General features: G+C 34.7%; 1 protein-coding gene across 10 annotated transcripts in view; it reads left to right on the top strand.

The window, feature by feature from the left end:
* Window positions 1-12,500, top strand: part of pbl (epithelial cell transforming 2 pebble) — a 41,807-nt gene that overhangs the window by 22,608 nt on the left and 6,699 nt on the right. For 4 of the 10 annotated variants that reach the window (XM_086540252.1, XM_086540230.1, XM_086540263.1 and 1 more), the window contains exons 4-17: window positions 1-96; window positions 355-564; window positions 776-919; window positions 1,104-1,241; window positions 1,527-1,682; window positions 2,765-2,862; window positions 5,423-5,443; window positions 7,121-7,247; window positions 8,332-8,520; window positions 9,247-9,454; window positions 9,932-10,092; window positions 11,071-11,190; window positions 11,517-11,664; window positions 12,412-12,500. The exon at window positions 1-96 is cut by the window's left edge and continues 37 nt beyond it; the exon at window positions 12,412-12,500 is cut by the window's right edge and continues 66 nt beyond it. In XM_086540252.1, the coding sequence (XP_086396378.1) occupies window positions 1-96; window positions 355-564; window positions 776-919; window positions 1,104-1,241; window positions 1,527-1,682; window positions 2,765-2,862; window positions 5,423-5,443; window positions 7,121-7,247; window positions 8,332-8,520; window positions 9,247-9,454; window positions 9,932-10,092; window positions 11,071-11,190; window positions 11,517-11,664; window positions 12,412-12,500 (1,905 nt within the window). The remainder of the gene's footprint in view (window positions 97-354; window positions 565-775; window positions 920-1,103; window positions 1,242-1,526; window positions 1,683-2,764; window positions 2,863-5,422; window positions 5,444-7,120; window positions 7,248-8,331; window positions 8,521-9,246; window positions 9,455-9,931; window positions 10,093-11,070; window positions 11,191-11,516; window positions 11,665-12,411) is intronic. The other 6 variants (XM_043017865.2, XM_086540268.1, XM_086540259.1 and 3 more) reach the window with 3 other exon arrangements.

Below are 12,500 nucleotides of genomic sequence, written 5' to 3'. Positions count from 1 at the left end.
GATGGTATCTTAATCTACAATCAGCGGCCAGTCTTCTGCCATGTGATGATAGGTGTTGTTCTGGTGTTTACTGGGTTCAGAAAAAAAGCGGAAGTTGTAAGTATTATTTGCTTATCAATATCTATCTATTTTACTGTCTCTTTTTATAATTATTCATCTTCAGTTTGATTGTTCTGATTACTACAATGTTGTCCCACTTTTATTTGTATGAATTAATATTTTTCCTTCATCTTTTTTTTCCCTTTTGTTTGTTTAATTATATTATGAAGTAGAAAAAAAAAGGAATGCTTGTGTATTTTTATGATGATAAAACCATCCCTTATTGAAAGCAAACTGATCACAACCTATCCACAGTCGAGACTGCTAAAGCTGGTCCACTATATGGGTGGTAGTGTGAAGAACGAAATCAGAGAAAATGTCACCCACCTCTTAGCCTATTCGTCAACCGGTGAAAAATATCAGTACGCCACAACCTTCAACATTCCCGTCATGGGTGAGGATTGGGTTCACACTGCGTGGGCTCACAGAGACGAAGTGGGAGCGCGTGCAGATACCGACAGCATGGTATGTAGTTGTGTGATTTCTTTCATAGTTTGCAAATCTATGTTTAGTAATAGCTTTCCTAGTGTGGGACACTTTATTTCCTTTTATTAAACTGTGTATGTGTGCATTTGTATATAAATGTATAAATGAGTGCATGGAAAGTATTATTGTTATTATATAAGAAAAAAAAAATATTTGATCATCTTCACATGTACTGCTTTACTTAAAACAGATGAAGTACAAAATACGAGTGTTCCACAACCTGCGGATGGTGCTGTTGGGCTTCCCTTCCGAAGATCAGGTGCAGATGGAGGACCTTGTTCGGCAGAATGGGGGTATACTGACCACATTAGATGACCAGCATGCAACTCATGTGGTAAGGAATTATTGATGTATTTGGAGAGTATATTTCTATGTATGTATATATAGATATTATATTTTACTACAATTGTTTGGGAATTTTAAGAATTGACATTTTTCGGGTTCTCTTGTAATTTTGAAAATTATAAGAATAGAAAGTTATACATTTATGCATACCCTAACTTTTGTGTTCCAACCAGGTGGTAGAAGAACAAAATGTATCTGAAAAGCCAGCAGATTGCCCACCACGTGCGCATGTGGTCAAGGCAGAATGGTTCTGGACCTCTATACAGATGGATGCTTGTCCCAATGAGAAGCTTCATCTCTTTGAGGAAATGGTGAGATTTTTTTTATAAAGTAATTTTGATGGTGACAGGTTTGAATGCTTTTCATTTGACATTGGCTTCTGAAAAGAATGTTAAAATTTGAAGAATATGTACAATGATAATGATTATGTAGGCACATATAAGCATTAAAATTATACTGCTGAAGTCTGATAGGTAGAAAAGTGCACGTTTTAGATATAATGAGGATTCAAAAGACAATCTTTTTTACGCTAACTGTTAATTTTGAGGCTTTCTCAATTATGGTCTCAGGGATTGAAATATAATCTTTACCAACAGAACTCAAGTAGTGTCCTGAGCCCACGGCAAATGTTTGTTTCACCAAGTACACCGGGCTCCAGAAGTAGAAGACGTAAACGGTTGAGAGAGACGGTGCAACAGCTGGCTCAGGATGACTCGCCATCAACGCTACCCTCGGCTCCTCCAGCAAGGTATCTTGAATGTCTCATGGTATATCCTCTCCAAATAATTATGAAAGAGGCCTAGAAAATTATGGATGACGGTCTCCCTTACTGAATTTGATAGAATAACTTACACATTCCTCATTCTCAAAATTTTGTTTATTACCTTTTATTACTGCTTCAGTGATTGCCATAAAAGAACTCGTAAGTTTTGATACTGTGGAAAATTATGTATTAACTAGAGAAATGTTTGTTAGATTTGGCAGTGTGCAGCTTGTAGATATTTTCTTTGTTTGGTCTTTGTCATGGTTATCAGGTGTCCATTGATGGTTGATAGAGTATAGGAACTTGTGATACCTTTTATAGTGATTTGCACACTGTTTTGTAAAAAAAGAAAATGTGAACCAGAAAGTAATGGATGATAGATTTTAGCAGAAGTGTCATGCTCATATTTTAGAATGTACCAGCAAATTTTTATTGTTGATTAGAAGTCTATGTCCAGTTATGTGTTGATATTTGTCATGCATGGCATAAGCCTCGAGATATTATGAATGATTGCATTTGAAGATTCTCTACAGAAAGGCTTTTTAGGTTATTGGATGACAGATTTCAAGTGTATCATGTTTAAAGAAATTCATGTGGTGAAAGGCTTGCAAATTATTGCATGGCTGATCATGAAATAGTAAATTAGCATCAGGGTTTGTTTTAAGTCAACTGCTGTAGTGTTCATGTTTATAGAAAGTGATGTACCTTTTCGATATGAATTGGTAAAATTGATTAGAATTGCATGATGTTTGGATATTCAACTTATGAATCTGATGATGTTAAAGAAAATGTAAAATTTGTATTCTAGTTGTTTTAGAGGTTGTGATTACATGTTTATTTATACATAGGTAATACATACATCATGTAAGTAACTGTGTATTTTGGAAAGTAATTCAGAGCACTGTTTTAGATTTTATATTTAGTGTTATCATTCTTATTGATTTTGTTATGATCATTATCATATATATTATTACTATAATTATTATTATTATTACTATTATTGTGATATAGTATGATATCAATGTTGAGGTTGTTAATACAATAAGTGTTTAACTTCCTACTCCCTGGTACAGCAAACGAAGATCCTCGGTGGGTGATTTAGCATACCTGTCAGCTGATGGCTCCTTCCTGGACGAGACGGTTCCCACCCCCAACAGGTTGATCGGCAGGTTTGTAGTCAAGCTTATTGCAGTAACTGTAGAAATAGTAAAATTCTCTTCATGGTTCCCTCAGCATGTTTAGTTTTTGCTTTTGATGTGATATTTTCACAATGTGATTGATTTCTTTAACCCATTCGCGCCGGTTGACGCCCTGAGATGAAGTGTATTTTCTCACTGAGTTCTGGGCGGAGCAGTTGTGACGTGCTGAAACGTCATCAATAGATCGCTAAATTGTTCTCAGATATAATAATTTTTTCATAATTTCTTAGACTGTTACTTTAGTTTAGGTGTTTGAACGTCATAAAATGAAATATAAGGTAAAAAAAAATGATGTCAGAAAACTACGTAATATTGATGACATCATGGTAATTTCTGCTTCTTGATCGGTTGAATAAAAAGATCTGAATTGAAAAACTATTGTAAAATCAAACAAGATTGGCCAAGAAATAAAGTAAAAAAAATTACTAATGTAATATTATTTAAATTTTGTCAATTTCCCATGATATCACGTCACATCACGCCACGAAGTACATGTACATACCCATATGTACATATATGATTATTTGTATTGTTCTTTTTCATTTTGGTATAAGAAAAATTCAATATAAAACATGTTTTTTGATGCCCCACTCAGAGGTTGCTTCCACTTTCCATTGGTATTTTCACATAGAAGTGAAGAATATTGGCAAAGTTGAATAGAGTAACACCAGAAAAACATTGCTGTAACATGTTTTTTGAATTAAAAAACTCCTGAACATGACAACATTTTTGCGTGCCTTTACATTGTAGAAATATTCATGAAAACCATAAGAATAGGTGAAAAATGCTCTTACAGGTTCAGCGCAGCCCTGCGCAGTGGGGAAATACCCTGTCTCAAAGCGTTGCACTTGTTATCTTCCCAGCTTAAGCGGGAGTAGGCAAAAGTACATCCCGTCGTGAATGGGTTAAAGTGATTAGTGTATCATTAGGATATTTGTAAGCTTAGAAGAGATCTGATTCGTTTCCTACTTCCATATCTTTCAGTGAGCATGATCTTATTTCTTGATTATTCTATTTATGATTCACACTTGCACGCACATACAAACACACACACTTACACACGCACACACTCACACACACACACTTACACACACACACTCACACACACACTTACACACACACACACACACACACACACACACACACACACACACACACACACACACACACACACACTTACACACACACACACACACACACACACACACACACACTTACACACACACACACACTTACACACACATTCACACACACACACACACATTCAAACACACACACACACTTATATACCCACACACACACACACTTACACACACACTTACACACACACTTACACACACACACACACACACACACACACACTTACACACACACTTACACACACACACACACTTACACACACACTTACACACACACACACACACACTTACACACACACACACACACACACACACACACACACACACACACTTACACACACACTTACACACACACACACACACACACACACACACACACACACACACACACACACACACACACACACACACACACACACACACACACACACACACACACACACACACACACACACATATTTATAGTTACATACTTACACACACAGATGTAAATATAGGTATATGTGTATATTTATTTTTTTATTCATATATGTGTGTGTGTGTGTGTGTGTGTGTGTGTGTGTGTGTACATATATATGTATATATGTGTATATATTTATATATGTGTGTGTATGTGTATGTAAACAGTGATTTATTGCATGGTTAAAGTATCTCCTTATAGTGTGATTAATCTTTTGCTGCATCACTATAGCTTTAGCTCAGTGATTTTATGTAATTTACTTGGGATCCTATCCTTTATTCCTTTATATATAGAACCATTTTCTTATTGACTTTTACAGTGATCTTGTTTATGTGATGCTTAATCTGCCTTAGATTCTTTACTTTCCTGCTTCCATAGTACTCTTAATTACATTACATGGAGTGTTAGATATTTATATGTTGGGAATATTGAAAAGGATAGATTGGTGAAGCCTCTATATAATAGATTTAAATCTATTGATAAATCTGTTGATAATAGAAATATGTATTGATAAAAAGACAAGCAAAAGAGCTTTTAATGTTGATCCTTTGTACTTACTTTTATTTGTAAAGTTACATTATTAGAATTATGGAAAACATACATTTGTAAAATCAGTGATTATTAGTTATTGAAATCTAATGCTGTTCAGATGAAAAGAATTGAACTGCAGATGTTGAATCTTAACCAAAGGTTAAAAAAAAAAAAAAAAAAAAAAAAAAATCTATACATATATATATATATATATATATATATATATATATATATATATATATATATATATACATATATATATACATATATATACAGATATATATATATATATCACAATGTCTGTTTATATAGAGGCACCACTGTAATTTCACTTAAGGTACATTAAGGTACATGATTGCATAGTGGCATTATAGCATTTTTATTTTATTTTGCTTTGCAGATTTCCCAATGAAGTAGACGGGTAAGGGTTATTTTGATTCTGGTGAGGTGTGGCTGGTCAAAGTGGGTGTGTTTGATTTGATGTGTGAGGGGAGATGTGTACTGCTTGATGTGTATTGCTTGATTTCTTCTTTGTGAATAGGTTTGCGTATGTATGAATGTATTTCTATGATTGTAGTGACTTTCGTACTTCCCTTTATTATGTTTGGTCTGAAAGAGTAGATTTGGCCTCATGAAAATGATGTTGAGTTTCATGATACCTGACTTATTATAAGGCCCAATCCTGAAACTGATTTGTTTTTTGGATAATTTTGAGGGAAGTTCTACTTCTAAGACATGTGTTTAATTTGCATTAGTCATGTAACTATAGAACTATTATTCTGGAATCATAAAAATATGAGAGCATGATATCAAATGGTATTGTTTAAAAAGCAACGTAGATGAATAGATGATAATAGGTATTGGTATTGCCATTCCTATTTCTTTTTAACGCGTTACTGGAGCCTCAACATTTTTTTCTATTTCATATTTGGGTGAAGTTTTTAAAGATAAAAATTTAATGTATACTTGTTGTTAGTTTGATATGTTCAGTAGGTAAAGATAATTGTAGATATTATCCAACAGGGAAGTCAATTCTGTTCTAATTACCTACATAATCTTCCTAGGATAAAAATAGTATGCACAATAGTATGCCATATTTCAAGGAGTATTAAGATTTGCTTTAGTTGTATGGTAGTTAGTGTTCTTCAGAGGTATTCTTGTACTTTTTTGGTATATATGTAGATGTCTGTATCTGTGTGTTTGTATATGTGTACAAGGGGGGTCCATTCATCCATCTGTCCTTGCATATATGTATTCATGCTCTTTATTAGTGGACTTCATTTTGAGTTTAAGTTCAGTTGCATTGGCTGTGATGCAATGTATTTCTTTACTATAGCTTTGTTCTCCATTTTGCATTTATACTGGATCCCCTTTTTCTGTGACATAAGTTTGTGCATGGTTTTGAGTGAGCACAGGTAAGCTAGGAGAAACCAGAAGCTGGGATGGCAATGAGCTTGATCCATTATCTTGGAGGTGAGTTCATTCCATTTTCTATAGCTGTCAAAATGTAATGTGTAATGAACACTGATTTCAATCATGCTTTCTCTCTCTCTCTCTTTCTATCTTCCCCCCCCCCCCCTCCCTCTCTCTCCCTCCCTCCCTCCCTCCCTCCCTCCCTCCCTCCCTCCCTCCCTCCTTCCCTCTCTTCCTCTCTCCCTACCTTCCTTTTTTTCTTCCTTTCTTCTCTCTTGTATAATCTCTCTCTCTCTCTCTCTCTCTCTCTCTCTCTCTCTCTCTCTCTCTCTCTCTCTCTCTCTCTCTCTCTCTCTCTCTCTCTCTCTCTCTCTCTCTCACACACACACACACACACACACACACACACACACACACACACACACACACACACACACACACACACACACACACACTCCCTCCCTCTCCCTCACTCTACCTTTCCCTTTCTGCCTTTTCCATATCTCTTTTCTCTCCCCCCCCCCCCTCTTTCTTTCTTTTTTTTCTTCCTTTCTTCTCTCTTGTATGATTTATTTATCTTTTGTCTTATTTCTCCTTCCTACCCATTTCCTTTTCTTTTCATTCAATTTAATGAATGTCGTGCACAAGCGACCAAGGAGATTTGATATGAACCTTGTTTCTACAGTGCTGACGCTACTCCACTCAGCCCGCCTCCAGTCGACCTAAAGCAGCTGTCAGCTCGCCAGAGGGTTTTCCATGAGTTGGTCAAGACAGAGTGTAATTACGTGAACATTCTTGACACCATTGAGAAAGTGAGTCCCCAGACACTGCATGTAAACTCTTTGAATCAGTAAGCTTTATTTGAGATGTGGTTATGATTGTATAATGAAAGAGGTTGATCTGAGTTTGAGTTAGAAAAAATATTAAATGTGGCTTGTAGTAACTATGCTGATGAATTCAGACACAGACACTTACTTATCTGCAATAAGAATGAAAGTATTAAATGTGTTGCTTTAAATACACCTGGATTCCTCTTCAGTTTCATTTTGACTTCTAATGTCTGATTTACATAAGACAGATTTTGGCAGTACCAGAAATGTATGTTTGCTAAAAAATGTTTAACCCATCATTTCCAATAAGTCCTCTATTAACTGTGACCTTTAGGGTTTAACAATTTATTTTGATGATTTTGATAAGTTATTTATGTATATATAGATGGATGTCATTATATATATATGTATATATATATATATATATATATATATATATATATATATATATATATATATACATATATATATATATGTATAAATATATATCTATATATATATATATATAATAACATACATACATACATACATACATACATACATACATACATACATACATACATACATACATACATACATACATACATACATACATACATACATACATACATACATACATACATATAGATAGATAGATAGATAGATGTATAAAAGCTTTATTTTTTAACCTATTGGTGTTGGGTGATGTGATATCATGTCACAGGAATATTTCACTCCCACTGGAATACTTCCTGTCATATCATGATCTCTCCCTCAAAACATACGTTATACTCATACGAGTTACATTTGTATAGATACATTTTTCTTCAGTTGTGCTGGTAGAGATATCGAGTAGTAATTGCGCACACTTGATATCTAGGGAGTGACATTAGGTAAATATAAGTTCTGGCGTTAATGGGTTAATGTTTGAAACTTTTCATTTACATTCTGGTATGCCAGGCTATGAAATAATGCCTTGGCAGTTTACAGTTTGTAGCATTTTTGAAGTAAGTTTTTCAGTCTGGATTTATTTGCTTTATGTTATATGTTTGTTTTTATTCATTAAAACCTCATGTGGCAATTCCAGGTAATAAAAGGCCCTCTGGAAAGCATAGTCCAGCCAGGTGGACCAATGTTAGATGCACAAGAATTAAAATTCATATTCGGCAACTTACCTCCAATCCATGAAGTCCACAAGCGCATGAGGAACGATCTTCTCCAGCTCGCACATAACTGGTCTGATGATGCCAGTATAGGAGACATCATCTTAAAATATGTAAGTTTGAAAAGTTGTGTAGTCCACCTAGTGTGATGATATTTTACCCATGAATAAAAGTGATAAGATAGATAAAGATAGATATTATTTTTTTTACTATTATTGTTATTATTATTATGTCTAGAGTTTATATTTGAAAGCTCACTTGGGTGATTGCATGTTTAGATTAATTATATCATCGTCATCTCAAATATCGTATGTGGACTTGGAATTCTTCATCCTTTGATTATGTAGTTTTATTTATCTCGTATCACATTTATATCTTACACTGTCAGTGGTAGTTAAACTGTAAACTATTGTATGTCTACTAAGCAGCTGAGGTTGGACTGCTGCAAACCTCATGAAATTGCTATAAAATCACTTTGATAGACTTATGACTCTGTAGTTTTTCATTATTTGTTGTCCATTTGTTAGTATTAGGTTTCTTCATTATTTGTATTCAGTCCGTCTTTCACATGTGATCATGAGAAGATAGACTTGTTTTTCCCTCGCCATTGCTGCACAATTGAGTATGGGATCATCAAAAGGTGGACTTGTTTCCCCCTCAACATTGCAGCACAGTAACAAAACAGCACTCCATACCTTATGGTTATATAGTATTTTAAAATGTTTTAGGGAACTGAAAATTCTAAAAAGGCCATCTACATACAAGATAGGAGATATAATAGTTAATTGAGGCATTCATCAAATTTCACAATATTTTCACCCCTCATTTTTTTTTTACAGTCTTCAGACTTGCAAGCAGCTTATCCACCTTTCATCAACTACTTTGAAAATATGAAGGAAATGCTTCAGAGAATTTCCATCGAACGGCCCAGATTCCATGCTTTCCTTAAGATTGCACAGAACAAACCAGAGTGTGGCCGGCAGAGCTTCCAAGAGCTTCTGATTCGGCCGGTGCAGAGATTACCATCCATGAGCCTTCTTATTAATGGTTTGTATCATAGATGAATAATTTGGCTTAGTTTATTGGTTTCTGCTGAATTAAGAAAGGGATTCCAGTTTTCTGTAGGAGATGACTTCGTGAGAAGGAGATAATTTTGCCTTAACTAATTTAAAGTTTTTGTAATTTATATGGAAGAGATTAGATCAGATATATCAAGGATGGAAATACTATAACAAGTAATTATAGATATTTCAAGAAAAGAAGGAGGTTTTGAGTAGTGCTAATTTCATGATTGAATATTTATGAATGATGGGATATACTGAATGAAAATAAAATTTTGTTTTACTTTCTTTATTAGTGTAGTGAATATTAAATCCAAAATAATTACAGGACAATCTGCTTTGTTAAGAGAACCTGTAATGTACATTCATTTGGCTTTAAACAAATATATTGTAGTTTTATAATGCTTCTGCAACTTTTTTTTTACACACCACTCTTACAAAAATTGTTTTCTTTTTTCAACAGATATCTTGAAGCATACAGAGAAAACCTCCCCAGACCATGCATCTCTAGAACAAGCTCTTGATCAGATCAAGTCTGTCATGACGTACATTAATGATGACAAGAGAAAAACAGAAGCTAAATTAAAACTCTTCGAAATCCACAATGATATTGAAATGTGTCCTGTTAGTATTGAATAGGAATTTTTTATTGTTAACCATTGCAAATGGGTGTCATAACATATGTGAGACACAAGTTTTTTGCCTTATGACGGGCATGTTGATGTACATGATGGAAGTGTCATGCCATGTTCGATGTTTTGGGAAAGAGTATTGATGTGTTTCTTTATCATAATATGCGTAATAGCTATTTAGTGAGTGATGATGACAATTGTCATCATAATTACTATAATTGCCATAATATTAAGCCAAATAGGTGTAATCTATAGTCCAAAACATAGATGACACCACTTTCTCCTAGCACCAGCAAGAAAGAAAGCCTTGAACGGCACCCATCTATGATCTCCAGCAAGCACTATCTTCATTAGTGATACTTTAGAGCAAGAGGTGGGCAACTTGCTGTGTGCCATTGCTCTCTAAACATAGTGATTGCTAGAGACCGTGGATGGGTGCCATTCAAGCTTTCTCTCCTGCTGGTGCTTGGAGAAAGTGGTCCCATCTAGGTTTTGGATGTAGGGTGAATTCCATTTTGCCCAATGTTATGGCAATTATAGTAATTACGACTGCAATTGTCATCCTCACTCCTTCATTACTCATAGTGCAATAAAATAACACACTGATCCAAAATCCCCGAACATCATATACGTCAAGATGCCTGTCATTGTGCCAAAGCTCCTGTATTGTGTATGTCATGACACCTGTCCACAATAGGTTAATTATGCATGTGTGTTTAAGAAAAATAAAATTTTAAGATTTTGCTCATGATATTACATGTAATTGATAATTATGCTTTTGTTTTAGTGATAATTTGTGTTTTATTGGTATTGATTTCTTTATTTTAGTTACAATTTTTGTGGAGAAGGATTAATTATTGGATTTAAGGTGATTATTATGTCTAATCACTAAGATGGCAAAGTGTCTGCTTTTATCCTTTATTTTATTAGCCAGATGTTACTCCTGCTAATGAGAACTCTTTCTTTGCAGCCTAATTTGGTGGCATCTCACAGACTGTACTTGAGTAAAGTGGATGTCACAGAGTTAAGTGACACCTGTAGTGGTAGAGGTGACACCCTCACCCTCTTCCTCTTCAATGATGTCATGGAAGTGAGTGGCATGCAGTATCATTTGTATTTTTACCCTGGCTAGATAGTTTACATATGCTGGAGGATGCTAGTGAGAAACACTGTGATTATGAGTGTGATATGATATATGGTTTCTTATGTCTTCTACTCCCACTTATTCCCTCCATCCCTTCATCCTCCCATTCCTTTTCCTTTTACTACTATACCCCCCTATCTGCCTCTCCCTCCCCCCTCCCAATCATCTTCCTAATCCTCCTAAGCCTTTTCCTCTTCCTCCTCTTCCTCCTCTTCCTCCTCTTCCTTTTTTCCCTTTGGTTGCTATACTCAACACCAAGAATTTTCCTCCAGATTTGCAAGAAGAAGAGCAAGTACAACAGCATCAAAAGTCCAAGCAGAGCAAATCTCCATGCTATTAAGCCCATTAAAACCTACAAGCACCTGGAGATGATGAACTTGGCCCATATTAAGAGAATTGTTGACATCAGAGAGACAGAGGGTAGGTAGATCGAGCCTTCTGTAACGTGTCGAAAGTTTGGAGATGTATTTCTAGAACAGTTTGAAAATGATTTTATTTTGGTTATTTTGAAAATTGTTATAGATGAATTTATTTATATTAGAGAAGGGAGAATTCTGAGGATTTTTGTTTGTATCATAAGGTTGGAGACATATTTAACATTTTGTCAAATAGCAGTGACAACTTTTAATAACTAATAGATGGTTACTTATAAAAGCAATATTAAGCACAGTTATTAAAAGGGTAAAATAGAATTTGGAATGTCTAATGAAGTACTGAAGTTTGTCTCAGATTGATAGTTGTCTTTTTCAATACATTTTTGAATAACCAACAGCTTGTCTCACTTACAGTTGTTCTCTTAAATACAATAATTGTATTGAAACCTATGAATACTGACTAGGAACTTTTATCTAGAATGCTAAGTTGACAAATTGGTATATGCTAAAATCCTAAGAGTTTTTTTTTATTCTTAATTATTTATTTTCATATTTGTTTAATGTATTGACATATATAGCCCAACATTTATTGCAAATGGGGATACATTTTTAATTTTTTTTTTTGGAGTGTGACTGTGATTGTGATCTAGTCATAGCTGTCACTTACCAATGCTATCTACTAATTGCCTTTTTCTTCTTTTTTCTTTTTCTCATTCTTCCTTTTCTTCTTCTATGTCTTCTCATTCTTCTTTCTCTTCTTTTTCCTTTTCTTCCTCTTTTTGTCTTCTAACAGAATGCCACAATGTTTTTGCTCTAATCATTCGAGCCAACCAGGAGTTCAAGGAGCGTCTATTTACCTTCGCGCTCATGCCCGACGACACC

Source organism: Penaeus japonicus, unplaced genomic scaffold (assembly GCF_977035675.1).
Source record: "Penaeus japonicus unplaced genomic scaffold, GWHDUDI00000001_assembly GWHDUDI00000001, whole genome shotgun sequence".
Taxonomy (NCBI): domain Eukaryota; kingdom Metazoa; phylum Arthropoda; class Malacostraca; order Decapoda; family Penaeidae; genus Penaeus; species Penaeus japonicus.
This window is presented reverse-complemented; position numbering and strand designations above follow the sequence as displayed.